This window comes from Drosophila sechellia, chromosome 2L (genome assembly GCF_004382195.2).
Source record: "Drosophila sechellia strain sech25 chromosome 2L, ASM438219v1, whole genome shotgun sequence".
NCBI lineage: Eukaryota > Metazoa > Arthropoda > Insecta > Diptera > Drosophilidae > Drosophila > Drosophila sechellia.
This window is the reverse complement of record NC_045949.1, coordinates 12,253,860-12,272,051: the sequence shown is the minus strand read 5'-3', so window position 1 is coordinate 12,272,051 and position 18,192 is coordinate 12,253,860. Positions and strand designations below refer to the sequence as shown.

General features: G+C 37.3%; 1 protein-coding gene across 3 annotated transcripts in view; it reads left to right on the top strand.

Moving 5' to 3' along the window:
- The window catches only part of LOC6617753 (protein bunched, class 1/class 3/D/E isoforms), an 89,872-nt gene that overhangs the window by 19,301 nt on the left and 52,379 nt on the right, over positions 1 to 18,192 (top strand). For 2 of the 3 annotated variants that reach the window (XM_032720654.1, XM_032720655.1), the window contains exon 5: positions 9,426 to 10,118. The exons of the other annotated variant lie outside the window; for it this stretch is intronic. In XM_032720654.1, coding sequence (XP_032576545.1) covers positions 9,426 to 10,118 — 693 coding nt within the window. The remainder of the gene's footprint in view (positions 1 to 9,425; positions 10,119 to 18,192) is intronic. 3 annotated transcript variants of the gene reach the window in all.

Genomic DNA, 18,192 nt, shown 5'->3' with positions numbered 1-18,192 from the left:
ATAATAATACCCCGCAAATTAAAAGGCTTTTAGTGGAAATCAAAAACTAGTTCGTTCTAAAATGACAAAAGACTTCTTATATATCCCTAGTGTATAATGATACTATATTGTTTATTTGATTAGCTTCAAATCAGAATGTTTAGATAATTATATTGCAAATAAGATTAAATTACTTTAGTGAACTGTTCTACTTTCTCTTACTGTATTTCAGTAGTACCTAAATTAACTTGCAACAACCCCACCTGTGCCATTATTTTCACGGGGTTTATTGTCTGATAAAAGTGACCACAAATAGGCGAAAAGAACAACACAATTCATTTGGAAAATAGGGAAATGACTGCTTAGTGTTGACTGGGAAAGGGGCGGCGGAAGTTGGGGTGGCTGGGGGGATCAGCAGGTACCACCGCGGCGAAGAACGACCTTGACAGCGAAAAATAACAGTCGGCACACGTTTGGCGAAAAAGCGAAATTATTACTATCGTGTGTAGGTAAACAGACGAACAAACAAACAAACAGCAAATCGCAGAAAGTTGATTATGGATTTGCATTTTGGGGGAAGGCTCGAAACTGAACTGAAACGCAATTTCCACTTGCTGCCGCAGCTGGAAAGTTACTCGAACCGAAAATCAATAAAAAAGCGCCGGGAAAATGTCAAACGGTCTGCTGGGTGAAAAGCTGAGCTGCACGTGAAAGTTGCCAGACACGAGAGGTGTAAAAAAGTGTTTACATCTTTTTTTAGTAGTTGCACCTTTCCCACAATTAGCATCGTTCGCACAAATTGCGGGGGCGTGAGTTCAGGCCGTACTCATTGGAAAAGGTCGTTAAAAAGCTCAGTGCAAATTAGCGGATGGATTTTCCACTTTCCCAACTATTTTTTTCTTTTTGCCGCCTAAGGGCGACATTTGCGCTAAAAAGGGAAAAACTTTTCCTTTTTAAGTAGAACATAAGGGAACATCTTAAGTAGGCTCACTTTTCTTAATATATAATCAATATTTTTACATCCTAAACGGTTTTATATTGATAATACTCTTTTTATAGTTTTTATTCAGCTTTTAACGCTTTGATATCGATAAATCCATAACTTGTAATATAATCATATTAGCCCACAAATATTTGTATAGCAAAGTGAATAAACCTTTTGGTTTGTTGCCCCCTTAATGTTATTGACGTGTTCTGATTGTGACGCAGTTTTTGGTTGACCTGAAATCCACAAGTGGGCGAGAGTGGCAAGGAAAACTTAATAAGCATGTCGGCGAATGGAAAACCTAGGAAACCTACTACCTATTTTCCTAAATAGAAGGTGATGAACGATGAACCGGTGCTCAAAGCGGTTCCAAAACAAAAATGTGCGTGACACAATGCATTTCTCTTATCAGGCATTTGTTTTGACCCAATACGGATTTCAGGTGGGTGGGGGTTTCCTACCAACTCCCACTATTTTCGCACCTAATTTGCCAGTCAGGCGGAGGTCGTTGAACTGGGAAAGTGGGGGAAAATATATGTTTTTATTTTATTTTCTATCACTGACGCACACTATTTGTTCGCCATATTGGAATTCATTTCATTTCCGTTCCACTAAGCACAAGTTGCATTTACAATCGCGTTCTTTCACTTCCATTCATATTATTTAATCAACTTCTTTGTATGCCTTTCGTTCATTAAGAGATTAGTGCTCACCACTAAATTCAACTTTCTATCGAAGAATAAAATAGCTTAAGATAATACAACTATTTTTTTTTTAGATATAAATACGGAATGACTTGCCCAACACTATTATCAGATTTAGATATTCAAACTTGTTTTCCCTTCACATTCTGTTTCTTATCTTCTATAAATTTGCATAATTGTGTGCATTTGTACCAATTAAGTATAACATTGTGTTATGTATTGTGCAAACTGATTTCTAAGACTTTAAACTTGATTTAAATTGGCTTAGATAGATTTTCTATACTAATAAATGTCTCATTTTGTTTCTTGTCTGTTTAAGTTTTCTGCAGCTGACTAAGAATTTCTCTAGACTGATTTTTCTGCCCACGCAAATTTCGCGGAATTTCCCATGAAAATTTCTGTATTTTTAAAAATTATCAATTTTGTTATATCTTTAAATGAATCTACAGCTTTTTTGTTGACAACAGGACCTTTAAAATTTAATATTCAAACGTTTTCTTCACTTTACTGACTTTGCTGAAAGCCATAAAAATGAAATCATATTTTTCATTTAAATGAAAAGAAACTCTGTTGTTGCTTTATGAATTTGTTAGTAATTTTTACTCTTCATGTTCGTATAGTTTTAGAGCCGGTTTTTTCTTTGTCTGGCTGATTTTTAATTTTCAGTTATGTATTTTGCCGGCTTTTATTTTTGTTTTTAGTTTCCGTTGCTTGATGCTTTATTGTTTTGTTTGTTGTTGTCTGTTTCGCAGAGTGCAGAGTCTCTTTGTTTATTAGTCATCATTCGCATACACTCGACACCATACACTCCGATTTCCACTTACAGAAACTCCATAAATGTTGTGGCATTTTGTACCTCTCTTTCTGGCGCCCCTTTGTTTGCCAATTTTTATATCTTATTTTTTTCTGAGTCGTTTTACAGCAGCTGTGTGGAGTCAGCAGTCAACAGCTGTTTTTACCGGTTTCTTCTTCACATGACAACGCCCACACCCACACATGCAAAACCTCACACACACACACACACACCCACCTAAAATGACTAATACAAGCGCCAATTGACAGAGGAAGTTACTTGAAGTTTCGTGGGCAGATTGGATATTTTCCAGAATTTTATAAAGGAGTTTGGGGATAACTAAAAGGTTGTGTCATTGAACATCATAACTAAAATCTAGAAGATAAATCACTAAAAAACGTTGCAAAGAAATTGTGTATGGATATAAGAGTACTAGATACTCCTTAAAGTTCGATGAGATAGTCTGTTTCTAAAGGATTGCATAAAATATAAGGATCTTACTATGGCTATTCTTTAAAGAACATACGAACACACTTTAAATACCCATAATCATAAAATAGGTATAGTCACAAATATTTCAATTTACTTGCATTTTAATTCTTGTATCTTCTAGCTTTACATAGGTATATTAAGATAGTTCTGTAAATCAAAGGAAGAAGATACATTATTTATTTATTAGCTTTATATGTTTTTTAAACTTTATTACACTTTCCACTCAGTCAGCCTCTTGTGTGAATCACTTTTTCTGCCGTCTGCGCTGCACTGTTGGCCAAAGAGGCAATTAATAAATTGCTAATTACATTGCAACCAAACACTTGGCAAATTGAATGGATATGTGTCTATATGTCTGGGGATATGGCTGGGCGATTCAAGTGAGCAGTAGACGCCTTGCCGCTCCATTAATTTCGCATTAATTTTCTTCACGCGCGAAAATGCGAAATTAATTTATTTACTTTGCCTAATTATTGTGTGTCAGTGAGACACAACACACACACATACACAGACAGAGGGGCGTAGAATTGAAAAAGACACATGCAGTTGTCATGGACACGAGAAACAAATGAAAGACAACAAACTGAGATAAATATAAATTAAATAAATAAAATTGTTTGCACGAACGAACGGCGATGACGCCAAATAATAGAAGGAAATGCAAATTTAATGAACATTTTTTGCAATGTTTTTCGGCTTGTTTATTTTCCTTGCCGGTTGATGGGGCATATTTATTCGCAGGAAATAGTAGAATAATCCAAAGAATTATTAAATACTAGTCTGAAAATTTAAATATGATTAAGACATACAATGCCATGAAATGAACTGAATGAATGTAAATAGTTTTAAACTATATATTCATTTATTTTCATAGAGTAATTCTCTGGTCTAATTCTTCGTATTTTCCCATGAGTTCTGCACCACTTATTTGTACTTTCTATTTGCATTTACATCGCCTTGTGATCGCTCAATTTGTCATTGCCAAATTTAATTTCCGCACAGGGTGCATTCATTAGCATGAGAACAAATTCAAAGATACATTTATTTGCGATGGGGAAGCATAAATCAATTGGAAATACGTTTTCTTAGTCGTATTTTCCCCAGAGCAAATCCATTAGGAAATGCAATTTCCAATAAGGTAAATGGAGGTCATCAAACGATCTATTGATTGCATTTTGACGATATTGGTGATTTATTTGTGCGCCTATTTGTGGATCGATCGAATAGCTACACCATTTGCAAACTGCATTTTTACAACTGTGTAAATATTTTATGACAATGCTTCCTGGTTGTCTGTTGTGTTTATGGCATTTCTGAGTGAAAGGTGATTGGTTTTGGAGCTGGAGTAATTCGTTTTTATATTTTTAGGATGGTCAGGGTCTAAAAGTTAAGGCTAAAGTATTTTTTAATTAAAAGAACGTGTAAGGTATATACTTTTCTTAACAGATCGTTCTTTGGGTTTAAAAATTAATTTATTTAATTTAATTTTAACGAACCAAAAAGTATATGTACACTTTTATCAATTGGGGAAATTAAAAATCTGCCCGCTTGCAGCACGCTCGTGTGTTTCTCCCCGCTTTCTTTCTTTCTCTTCGCTGTCTTTCGTGTGTGCCTCTTTCGTTATCAAGTATCAAGACAAGTCGGTTCTGTGATAAGAGACAACCGGCGGGCAGGCCATCGATTATGCTTGTCTTACGCGAATTCCCCAGTCATTTGGAGGGACATATGGACACAAATACAGCGAACTTGGTAGTCGGGGGGCTTTCAAGTTAAAACCACATATGCAATACAAGCACAAAATAGTGAAAAAATAGAAAATAATAGATTTTGTCGCACGTCGGTTGGCGCCAAGGCGCTTAAGCAAATTGTCATGTGTGCATATATAGTATACAGAGTATACAGAATACGTATACGCGATATTGATGGGAGTGGTCGTGTGTGTGTGTGTGGGGGGGGGGGGTCTGTTCTCAGTCGGCAATTCTCTTTTTGTTTTGGCAAATCTTCTATCCTTCTTTCTATTTATACCCTTTCGCAGGGTATTTGAGCGCTTGCTGAGCATTAGGGAAAAGTAAGAATTATTATTTAACAAAACTTTATTTAAAGTGGAGTTCTAACACCTGCTAATTTTTTAATTTAAAAAAAGTGTTAAAACAGATATTTGTCCTCTTAGCTATTTCGTGTTTGGTTTTTCCTTTGATTGACAGCAGCAACAAATTGCGAAAAGCAAACAACAAATCGTGTGGAAGACAGAGAGCGAAAGAAAAATAAAACAAATTAAACAATTTCTCAAAACATTTAAAAATAGTGCGCAAATTGCTATTTTTATTATAGACTAAACGAAAAAGGAGCATGCAAAACAAAAACAAAACAAATGCGACAAAGTCTCGAAGTCAATCAATTCCCCGCGAGAAAGAGAGAGCATGAGAAGCTTATCACTTGAGTTCTTCGCTCCATCTCTCTCTCTCGCGCGCTGCTGCTCTCTTACATCGTTTGTCTGTTACACACGTGAATTATTTTGTTTTCCTCTCTCCCTCTCTCTCTCTCTCTCTCTCTCTCTGTCTATCTGCGTCTTCTAATTGCATTCTATCGTCGTCTGTTTTGTTTTGTTATTGCTTTTTGGTTTCTCTACCGCCTTCTCATGCTCTCTCTCTCTGTCTACTTCCTTTAGTGCTCTCTTCGATTTTGTTATTGATCATTTTTGTGCATTGCACATTATCGCCTTGTTTGTATTTGTTGCCATTTTTCTTAGCAAAAAAATACAAAAAAATGCGGACAAACGTAAACACATTTTTTATTGCGTTTCGGGTTTTTACCCATTTAAATTTTAAATTTCCAAATTTCTGTTCAATTAACTTTGTTAATATGCAATACAATTGATTTTACTTACTTACCTCTAAATAATTTGAAAGTGTGACATTATTTTGTCTCAACTTTTATTTTCTTGCTTTATGTAAATCATTTAAAGTTCATTTTAAATGAAATCAAAACTCAATGTTGTATTTTATATATATATCCATTTATTACCAATTATTTTTTCGGCTGTAAAATCTCATTTTTCACTTGTATGATATGTTATTCTACATTGTACTGTAAACATACATACACTGCTTTTCGGAGCACTGCTTATATGAATGCGGACTCTCTTTTTCTTACAGTTTCAGAGTAACTGTAGCTAACTATGAATTCAAGCAGTGTGATTCCTACTCTATCAATTCAAAACTGTCGAAACTGTTAAACAGCATTACTGTTTACAGTAACACTGCTTAGTGTTCAAAATTTTTTAAAACTGTACCAATGCTAACAACATTACTGTTAAACAATCATGTCTGTTAGCAAAACGGTGCGACGAAGCAGTTTACATAGCCCTCTAGCGGAATATTGTCAATGTACACAGTAAGCAGTATACATACGTCTCGAACCAACAACAGAACTTTAAAAATCAAGCAGTTTACTGAAATATTTGAATAAGGGGCGCCAAAAAATGTAATTCCATAACTTTGCTTTAGATGAAACAGTTTTATAATTATTGCTTACGACTTTGAGACATATTTACTTAAAATTTTCTTCTTTTATTTTCAGGTAAGCAAGCGAAAATCATAAAAATCGAAATGTTTATGCCCCAATATCATTTTTGTGTATGTGAGTACTACGTTTGACCTTAATTCCCTGCCAACCCATCAAATAAACATTCATTACTTTTTTCTGTTTTGTCTTTCCATTTAACGCATTTAAATAATTTAATCATGCACAAAGAAAACTAACTTGTAAATAAATGTAGCTTAGTGAAGCAGTCGAGTTCAGCGTGTTTAAAATCTTTACCATTTTAAAAAGTTATAAAAACAATTTCCTTTAAATATATATTTTAATGAAAATTCCATTATTTAATTTCCACTTTAATATTATAATTTGTAAATTGTAAATATTAAAGGCAACATTTCCTAACTGCCTCTATTTACTTAAAAAAATAAAAGGCGAATCTATAAATGTTTTTATTGTCCCTTTAAATATTTTTGTAAATGTCATACATAAAATCAAAAGAATTCCAAACTGAAAGCCTTGGGGATATGTGTCCACATTTGGAGTTTTAGTTTCTGATGTCCCACCGTTTTTCTTCCCTAATTTTCAATCCGCTTTCAAACTTACGCAATCCTTTCTGCTGTCCTTTCAAGCTAATTGTGCTGTCCAATCAAACTGCCGAATTGCGAATGAAAACCGCAAGCATTGGAAATCGAATTACGTAAATTGTAACGAATGAAAGACAATTCGCAAATAAATTTCGGCTTGGCGGGTAAAAGTGGTCAAAAGCAGAAAACAGCAGCAGCGAGCGCGATGAAAACTCGCAGATAAACTGCGAAAACAAAACGGTGAAGCGATTAATACAAACCCCCCCTCCCCATTTTCCGTCGAAAATTTTCTTCGCGCTGACTGCAAATTTCTTTTTAGCGATTTTTTTTTTGGTCTTATCTGAGATCGCAGTTTTCGAGACTCCCGTTTTGGAATTTTCCTTCTCGCTCTCCGCAGTTTTCTTTGAGCTTAGCTCCATTCACCTAATTTTTTTGAACAACAAATGCTTGTTTTTCACAATTTTGTTGAATACTTTTATTTCCTTGTTGGCTTTGGGGCGACATACTGAACAACAACAAAGCGGGAAAACACAATGGCAAATGAAAATGGCAATGGATGGGGAAGGGGGAAAAATGCTGCATGTAATGTGCATTTAATTTGTTGCAACAACAATGCAGCCGCAATTTTCCATAGTTTTCAATGGGGTCGTTTTCTTTTTGTTTGGCGAGTGTTTTACCCATTTTGCGTTGCTCATTTTATGCTAATTTCGCTACATTTGCCATTATGCAAGCTGCAAGTGGCGAAAGAAAGGATGATGACAATCCTGATGGCAGGATGACACTGGGATTTTCAAGAGGATGACTCAAGAAGACAGGGGAAAGTATTTCAAATTGGGGGGAGTAAACACGAAACAAAATAAGCACTTTATATCCTTTTATAAAAAGAAGTTTGGCCAAATAGGTAGTAAACTTATTTTAATAATGATCCTTTTCAGGTTCAAGTTCTGCTAATTTACTCATCTTGAAATTAAACTTGCTGTAACATTTTTGTCATGTGCGGCACATTAAAAAGTTTCCTGAAACTTAAAATTAACAATTAAAATCGTAGCAGGAAGCAAACAAAAATAAAAGGCTGTAGGAGCAAAGTTTTGCTGCAGTCAAAAAAAACAGAAAACCACAAAACCAAGAGGAAAAGCAACAACAGGCATGTGGAGTCCATTTCATTCCACTGAGAATTATCCACTATCCAAAAAAAAAGGAAAGCCTGGACTGCAGCTAAAAAGTTGTTGTTGCCACCATTTTTCTTCAAAAAAAAAAAAGGCCTTTAGACTGTGAAAAGTTTTTCTTTGGAAAACTCCTCTCTCCACGCCCTGTTGCATGTAATTTATGCGCTTAGCTGTGGATAGAAAATCAGCTTGACTTTGCAGAACGGAAATATGTTTTTCATCCTCAAAGGAAAACCGAGTTGTCGTCACTCTGTCACAGATCAAACATTTTCCAAAGGAAATGTTCGTTTTTACCCTATTTGCGGAGATTAATTTGCCACAACGTAATTGACAAATATCTGCACCTTCCACGCGATTTTGCTTTTTGTCAGTTTTATTTGGGATGCATACATTGCATGTGGCATGCCACATTCATCATCTGCTGCTGCAGCAAAAGATTCCATGTTGCATCCTCGGCAGTTGTGTGTTGTTTATGCCGAGAATTGGAGCGCATCGACGAGTTGCCACAAATGTTGCATCATAATGTTGCCCTGTTGCTGTTGCGCCGGCAAATGAAGTGGAAATTGAGGCTGCTCTTGTTACTGCAGTTGCATTTTTTTCTTTGAGAATATTTTGAATGGAGTGAGAGTAGCCACACTAACAAAGCAACAACAATTAAAATTTTAAGAACAATTATGCAATGTAATCACATTCATATCATATAAAGTTCAAATAATTGTCATGTTGTTAAAACACACACAAAACAAACTTTATTGGCAGCTACAGCCTTTGCAAGGCACAAAAAAATAGCGCACACCCAAAAACATTTAATTTTATACAAGCAATTAAACGATTTGTTTTTCAATCAGACTTTGTCAATCCACAAGATTCGTTCACCTGATTGTCTGGCATCGATCACAGTTCACTTTCGAATCGCAAACTTTGATCACTTCATTGCAGCAACACCGAATCGACTCCTGTTGCCTGGCACCGAATCCCTTCCTATATCCTTGCCCAATATGAACTTTCATTATAATTTCAATTGGCTTAGCAAAAGAAATTCAAATTATGCGACATCTATATATTTATATCTAAAGCTACTTTCCAATCTATCTTATACCTCTAAACTCTTTATTTTTATTTGAACTGCGTGCGACCTTTTGCTTTGCCAAACATCCAAAATCCAAATTGAATAAAATCCAGCTTTATAACCGCTTCGAATCCCGGCGGAAATCGAAAGAGGGCCTTTAGTAATCCGCACATAGGAGGGCCCAATGATCCGTCGTTTATGCACCGACTGAATCCCCAGCTCTACTACTACAACAAATCGCAGTCGGGTAGAAGTTCCTTTTGCGTGGACGAGTCCCTGTGGCCCACGAACAATCCGAATGGAGCGGTCAGCGATACGAACTTGTACATGGGTTCCAGCACGGATGAGGACTATGAGGAGGCCATAGATCAGTTCTCGCCAACGATATACACGCGGTCGGCAAGTCGTGCGATTCCCATACCAAGTAGTGCCGGCAGCAGTCCACAGCATCAGATGCATCATTCGCAGCCGAGGATTGCGATCGGAATTAACCAAATGGCAGGAGGTCCAGCGAGCACGGGTGCATTCAGTGCCAGTCCCTCGATTTACGCATATCCGCACTCGCCATTCTATGCCAGTTCGCCGGAAACGTCGTTTGCCAGTGCCGCAATGCCAGGACATCCGGCGGCCAGTTCGCGCATATCCTTCAGCTATGATCCTGCCTTCCAGCGGCTGCAAGTGCCCAACGCATCCGGCGATCGCAGACCACGATCTCCGCTGGAATGTGCCACCGTTTTTGCTGCCGTTGCGGCGGCTGCAACTTGCGGTGGTGCAGCTGGTGGTGCAGCGGATACCGTTATCAGCAGGTCGGTGTGGGTCGATCAGTCCATCCTTTCTGGTTGCGGGATCTAATGGCCATGTCCTACTACTTGTCGCTTGATTTTGTACCCCCCTGTTCGTGTCCTTCGCCCTGAATGCTTGATGTTCCTAATCGCTTGGCCTGTGGTATTGCACGCTGAATATTGTACTGTATTTGGATTACGTTCAGTTTCTGGGTGGTTTCTTGTTTAAACGAATGCCAGAGGCGATACTTTGTTAAATAACAATCAAAACTGACTGTTCACATAATAACTGAAAAGATATAACACAGTTTAATTTAAAATGATTTAATCACAAAAGAACTAAGTTATTTACCAACTTAGTTAACACATGCTAACACTTCAGTCTAACACTTATGGTAAAAACATTTCCCCTACTAAAGAATAATAAAATATTAGTGTAATAATGGTTTGCCATCCATTGCCTTTGATGTTTAATTCCTTTTATGTCGAATATAATTAATTAATTTTTTTTAAATGTATTTATATAAATTCGGCATGAATTAATCGTGGTGCGTAAAAGCATGTTTACTTAACCCAAAAATCACAATCCAAAATTTTGTGTAATTTCGCACGCAATGCTAAAACATTTTAATTTAATTTAGTTTTTATGGGAAAACCCTTCAATAATTTCTGTCAGGAATTCGCCAATTAGCTTTTTACCTTCAGCTTTCAATCATGTTGCGTCACTCCGCTGATGATTGATGATTCATGTGGCAATCAGAAAATGCATCCTTTTCGTGGCCCAACGCAATTTATAATCCAGTCGCGAGCCCTCAAGGCTTCTTCGCTTTATTTCGCTCTTTGCTTAATTATAAAAAAGGCAAACTGGCGGAAGAAAGGGAATTTCCTGCGTTTTTCAATCAACATTCAGCACATTTAAAAGTTGTGCGAATTTGTTCTTGGTGTTCGGTTTCTGGTTTGGTTTTGGCATGGAAATGATGTCATTCCTGAACTTGGCTGCCTCTTGTAATATTTGCCTTGTGTTTCGTGCATTCATTTCCCGATGATGATAATGATGATGATGCGTTAGCATTTGCCAGCTCATAAGCAATAAAAAAGCAATTCCTTTGGGGTGGTGGCTTGGCCGCAACGCAATTTCTCGCCAGCGAACTGCGCAAAAAGTGAAAAGGGTCTCCCGATAGTTCCCCCATCCACCCCAAAATATAAAACATGGGGTCACCACAAAGGCGAGGCTTTGTTGGGGAATGGCGCACTAAATTAGGTATCCATGGGACTCTGAAGCTCGTATGTTTACACATCATGATGCGAAAACATTCCATAAATGACAAAAATGCTCTAGAATTTTTTATTTAAAAAAATCGAAAGTCCTACGCAATTGTAGTAGTATTTTAATTGTGAGCTTCCGTTTAAAATGGAGATGATCACGCCGCCAGATTTGAAAACTATTTGAAAGTTTTGCGTTGTGATTGCTTTCAGTGACTCACATCTGACTCACTTGTAAATTGTTCATAGGTAGCGATTAATATTAATGTGTGCTATATAAGGAGCGAGTACATTGGCGGTGATTAAGCAAGAAACTTTCACACTTCAATCTTTTTGAATGAATTCGGGAATTTCCGACGCAAAAATAAATTTCAATCGTATCTATTCTATGTTATCTTTTCCGGTTATAAACTTGACAAAATGTGCTAAAATATAGATGGTACACATAATTTATACTTTTTTTAAGTACTTACTCCTAGGAATTGGGAATCAAGAAAACTTTTATCTATAATAAACTACTCTATGATTATGAAATTGAAACCCCTTTAACAGCAGTACAGTTGCCTCAAAAGGTTTTAAATGTCTCGTTCTTTCTGCCGAAATGCAGTTTGAATGCACTCAAAAGTCGCCGAAAATGATATTCAGAAAGGAATACAAAAAACCATCGACTTGAGTCCAAAAAGTTTTATCAAGGAGAGAACCACAAAGTCTCAAGTTCAAGGTCAGTAATCCCAAATGAAACCGGGTGTTCTCATCATCATTTGGTTTCGTCAGCACATTTTTGGTGAGGATGCCCATGGAGGAGTGTACATATGTAAGCTGCTTGCGACTCCCCAGACCAATTAGAATTTCAATTAGGCATCATCTTGAGTTCGTCCATACTTTGGCTTTATCTCACTCAAGAGAGGCGAATGAAATGTGGTGTTTGTTGGTGCCACTCTCCTTATCGAGGGGCTATGCTCCCCGCATTCCCCTGCCCCATAAATAAAAGTGAGCTCGATTTTGTGTGTGGCTGCGGCTGAATGGTTTGCTTCGGATGATGTCAGCATTTATTTTTGGCACAAATGCTTGCAGCCAGTCGAACAAAACACAATGGCCAAAAAAAAGAGCAGACAACAAAAGCAAAACAAAACACAAAACCCAAAAAAAATAAGAAAAAAACGAAGCAGAAGGCAAACCAAAAAAGCCGCAAAACATGCCAAAAATAATATTCAAAAAGAAAAAGTAAAAATGACGAGCCGCACATAAACAATTATCTTATGGAAATGCTTTAAGGAGTCGGGCTGATGAAGTATAGGCCAGCGGCAGAGAGTCTTTTATGGCCAAGAGTAATGTATGTTGGCCCAGAAGAGGTGGAAACGATTCTTCTTGTTTACTTTGCTGTCTGGCTTGAAGATTTCTCTTATTCTTCTGGTCGATGGCTTTGTTTGGCTTTCGGGCCTGTCTAAGAGGCATTCTTTTTACCCTTTCTTCGGCTGCCACCAAAGATCATTTGTCGTCGCCCACTTGTATCTGCAAGATATGCCGATTTATATATATGTATATTGTTTTTTTTCCACAAGTATATCTTGTCATGTCATTTCACATTATTGCCTTATTTATTTGTTTAACTTTGTATACATTCATATTTATTTATTTAATTTATTTATGTTTTGTGGGTTGTTGTCTGGGACTTGCCCATCTATATTTAGGCCTATTTACAAGTGTTTATTCATTGAACAAAATATATTTTAATGGCAAAGATGTTATGTAATATTTTTGTTATTACTCTTGGTGGTAAGTCGAAAATGTATACTGGCCTACCTGGGCATCTTATTAAGTGCCGAAACTTTGCACTTTTTTGTTGTATTGTTTAAAAGACAAAGATAATATATTTTTTATTTCAACAATCTCTTGGAGGAAAGCCTAAAATCATGCTATAAATATTTAAATCATTGTGGGTATTTGGCAAGAGCTGTGATTAAAAGCGCATCAATCACTAGTTATATGTTACAAAACGCATACAATTAATGCGAATTTTGGCTTCTGAATTATGTAAAAAGGTCAAGCCGGCGAGGGGAATTCAGAAAATATAAATCTACGTTATATTTAACTAAAACAAAGTCCGAATAGCCCCATATATGAACTATATTTTGTGCTGGCATTATTGGTCTTTGGACTTTCATGAACTGCAATAACCATAAATCTAGTCCATAAGGAAGTGGTTGTGGAACTTTAACTGCCTAAGCCGAACTCCTCCACTGTCCATACTAATCGATGTGATTACATTAGCATTAGCCGAGGGACATGGAAAACGGGAATGGACACAGACATCGCTGAAATGTGCAGGCTGAAAATGGGGAAGGCTTGGAAGACTAACGAGCTACAACAATGGCAAGCGCTGTCGACGCCATCATGTCTGCTACATTCGCTCGTTCACTGGAAATCGTTAATTTTCCTCCCTTTCTCCCCCAGCCCGCCCACATTTCGAGGTGTGGGCCACGAGCCGGAGACAAACCGGCAGATATAGATACACTTTTCTATACATTATTTCTCATTGCAATGCGCGGCAAATTGCATTTAAATGGCTGACACTTTAAATGTCTATTGAATTGAGGGGGAAAGGTTCATTTCAGAGATGGGAAGTTGGGGCGCAAAAGGGTTGTTCATTAGAAAAATGTCCTGGGAGGAGTCACAATACGACCACAAATGGCAATTGCACAATTAGAAATTTGTAATAAACAACAAAATGCGTAGGAAGTGCCAGGAAATCCGATTAGTGTGATATTAAAAATGCAATTAATATTTTGCATGGAAAGGCAATAATGTATCTTAAATTATTTAAAGGGTGACCATATTTAATTGCAGCTTTTAGTTTCCAAAGAAAAACGCAAGTGGCTAGTCGAATATCTTTTAATTGCTGTTTTCTTTGAGATTTTCCGAGTCGATTAACGCTTTCCGTTAATTAATTGCCATTGGCTTTGTTTTCCACGGAATTATTTGCGATGAGAAACTGTTTCATAAATGAAAATGAACAATTAAATGGGAATGGCCGCATCTTGATAGATTCCGTTTGAACTTTAGAACTCATTGATAATTCGCAGTCAGCTGCCACTTTGTATTCTCGCGTAGCGTGAGCAGAATAATTTCAGGGTTGTCAGGTGTCGTAAGTCCAGGTGGGCGTTAGAACCTGCAGCTCATATTGATGTGAAACGTCATGGATGCACTGCATCGATGTGTGGAGTTACTTGTGGTAGTAGATGGAATAGTCCTCCTTTAATCGGTTATATTAACTGAACACAATTGTTTTGTTACAAGAATTGCGTGTTTTAAGATACGACAGAATTGGCATCATTGTTTTGCCCAGTTGCGATAATGGGCATCACTGAATTTGATTTGGATTAAAGGGACTTTTATAATAACTAAAATACAGCAGTAAACATTCTAACATTAATTAATTACACCGGCCGACTCAAGCAAACTTTTGCAATCAGTCAAAATAACGAATCCCTCTATTTGACTTCCACTTGATTCCAGACATTTTGGCCAGACCCCCGTTGTCCATGATAAACTGAAGTTTTAATTATTTTTCCTAGAATCAGCGTGGCCACGTGGCAAATGTTAAACAGAAGCCGCCGAATGCTATACACAAACACAGACGCATGGAAAAGCAATTCTGCTCGCCATTTACCCGCGTCTATTTGGCCAAGCTAATGAGTCGATAATGGTCGAAGGGTTAACAGGGGGGAGGAATGTTGGTGGGACAGTTTAACCACAAAATAAAGCAAAATATATACATATACAGCTGGTGTTGGCATATGGTGCGCTTCATTAGTTTGCCTGCCAGAGGGAAAAAAAACAAAGGCAACCTGAGATGGAAAGCCTGGAGGGGGGAAGGAAAACAACATTTTTAGAATGCTTAAGTTCGTTATGGTTTCGGGTTACAGAAACTCACAGCAGGGAAAGACGTCAAGAGATGGCTAATAACGTGGCAGACACTCTGGCGGCACAAACAAACCGAGGCAGTGAAAAATTAGGCAAAAAACAAACTGTTGACTAAGCCAAAACACATAGCCACAAGTTTTCACTCAATGGTCATTTTCAATTTTGCATAATGCTAAGAAATTCTTATGAAACCTCAAGCCACGCAATGATATGCTTGCGAAATGTGGAAATTAATGGAATAGCTCGGCTTGAAATTGGTATATCAATTTTATTATGCAAACATGCAGAGCTCGAGCAAAGCAAGTGAAATTGTCGAGAGAATTGAAATGCAATTGTGCATACACTTTCTTTTTCGGAAATCCTACACACTTTCGAGTTAAGCTTTGAGTTTATAGATGGTAATAATTCACCATCATATTACAATTACTTTATTGTATTTATTAAGTCGTAAAAGCTTAATGCTCTACCGTTTGGCTGCAATTTCCCGGTAGGCTTCGTTCCGCCCGCCAAGGAAAATTGCAAGGCAACCGAAGGAGGTCATGTCTCGCCCTGCAGTCATCATCGGCACAATCACAAGCTCCATGACAAGCCCAAAATGCCTCAAGTCAAGCCACTGCCATTGAGTAGAAAAAAAAAACACCAAAAGAAAAGTGTTGCCGCCCAGCTCGAATAATTGCACAGGCAAGTGCGCCCAGTCTATTCCAAAATAAAAGTGCAACAATCCAACCGACGGCTACAAAACCTCAAACTTCAAAGCAACTTCAACCGCAACAAAGAAAATCATGAGTATGGAAAACGAGCTGAAATTATGATTAGTTGTAATTTGATTTTAGCCAGCCTTTTGCCTTGCGGTTGAGTTTTCCTCGCTGCCATTTTGCATTTAATTATGTGCGAAATTTGTGATTTTATGGCCAGCGATAAAAACAACGTTGCTTGAGTCCAAACAAAAGCATATAGCAGTGGTATCGAATAGCTATTGAGACTGTTGTATACCCTGTATGCCTAAAATGTTTATAGAAACAAACAAACGTGTGCTTTCGTTTAAAAATTTTGTTTTTGCATTTGCTCAATATGCCACAGGTATCCATGAGGCTGTAGGGTATCGAGGAAACTTATATCTTAGAACGTGCCGCACTTTGGGATTCGAATCGTTCGCTCAACGCATTCGATATTATTCGTTGCTCTTACTTTTTGTTGTTGCCGGGGGAATTAGAGCAATGAACTGTGGCCAACGCTGACTTGTCTCAGCCGGAACTATGAGTTCATAGTGCCCATTGCGAGAAATGCAAAATACGAGAAGGCGAAATTCAAAAGGCCCAGAGACCACACACTCGCATGCAGACAAACCGATTTGAGCACGAAATACGGGTACGGGTAAACATTCAAAATTTATAGTAACAACAATGTGCAACGCCAACTGCAGTCGTCCTGCTGACCCACAAAAAGGGTCTTGTTCCGGAGGTGATTGCACTACACAACTCTACCACCACTACCACTACTAGTACTAGTACTAGCCATGTAACGCCCACCTGGTCCACACCCCACGGAACATTACAGAAATTGCCTTCGAAGGCGGACGAGAACGGCACGCGATGGTGTCTCAAATGTCTTTGCCGGCCTCTTTTCCACGAATTGTTGCATTTTAATGAAAATGCAAATGCATTTGGTTTGTTGTTGGTTGTAGTCACTGTTGGCCAAAGTGGAATTAGACCAAGTTGACTTTAGACAGTCATCAATGGGTCAATATTTGCTATTATTTGTTCAGTCAATAGAAGACAGCTCATAATATTTGGCCATTTGCAAACGAGGAAGATTGGAATGCGAGCAAAACTGCAAAGGAAAAAGCTTAAGTAAATTAAACTCAGACGCTAGCAAGGGATTTTTGTATAGCCAAAAAACCTAAGGTGGTCAGATCACACATATTTCGGTCAATATTTGACTTGTTACTCTGCTCATTCCCTCCATTGTTCTTATTTTGCTAATGAGGTTCATTGACATTGCCAAGCACGCAGACAAAACCACAAAAGAGAAAACTACCTTGTTTACTTACAAGCAAGCACCAAATATACATTTTAAAAGATATACAATGTATATAGAGCTATTTTCAATTTGATTTGACTTTATAATTAATGCCACTACAAAATAATAGCACTACAAAACACTATTATTTATACAACACTGTTTAAGTTTAACGATATGGAAATATTAACACTGACTACACGTGTAATTGCCTTTACACTTATTGGGCTTATGTGACAAACTTTCACTTTTTAACGCTTACTTGTTGAGTGATTTTATATGGAAATTGCGTGACCTCATCTACATCTAAAAATATACATATCTAGCCCAAGAAATAGATTTTTTGTTTCAACGAGAAAGAATGAGTAAATATTTGGGAAGGCATAATAATTGTCATTTGTGAATGAAATAGTTGAAGTCATGTCCCAATTTTACTCTTATCAAATGCAGATACGTAACAACTAGCAGATAACCAGGCTTGTTATACAAATGACAGTTGGTCGATTTCGAAAGACATTCGTTTATGGCACACAATAAAAGTGATAGATTGAAATACTGATATGATGTTGGGCCATACGCATATGGGTATCTCATATTTGTTTCATATATATATATATATATTGTATATTCAAGGCATATAGTTATTAGCAATGTAACAAAATTCCGAAATTTTACAAGTTGTTACACGTTGTGTCTTTACCCCTCATATTCGTAGCCCTATTTAATTTCTAAATCGTTGAGCGAAACCAAGTTGATTTAATCGCTCAGAAAACGGGTTTTCGTTCCTAAATTAATAACAGTTAACAATGGAATTATGCAGCCAGCCAGTTAGACCATGCCCAGCTCGTAAAAGACCTTTGACTCGCTTATTTCTTTGTAGTTTATTTGCCAA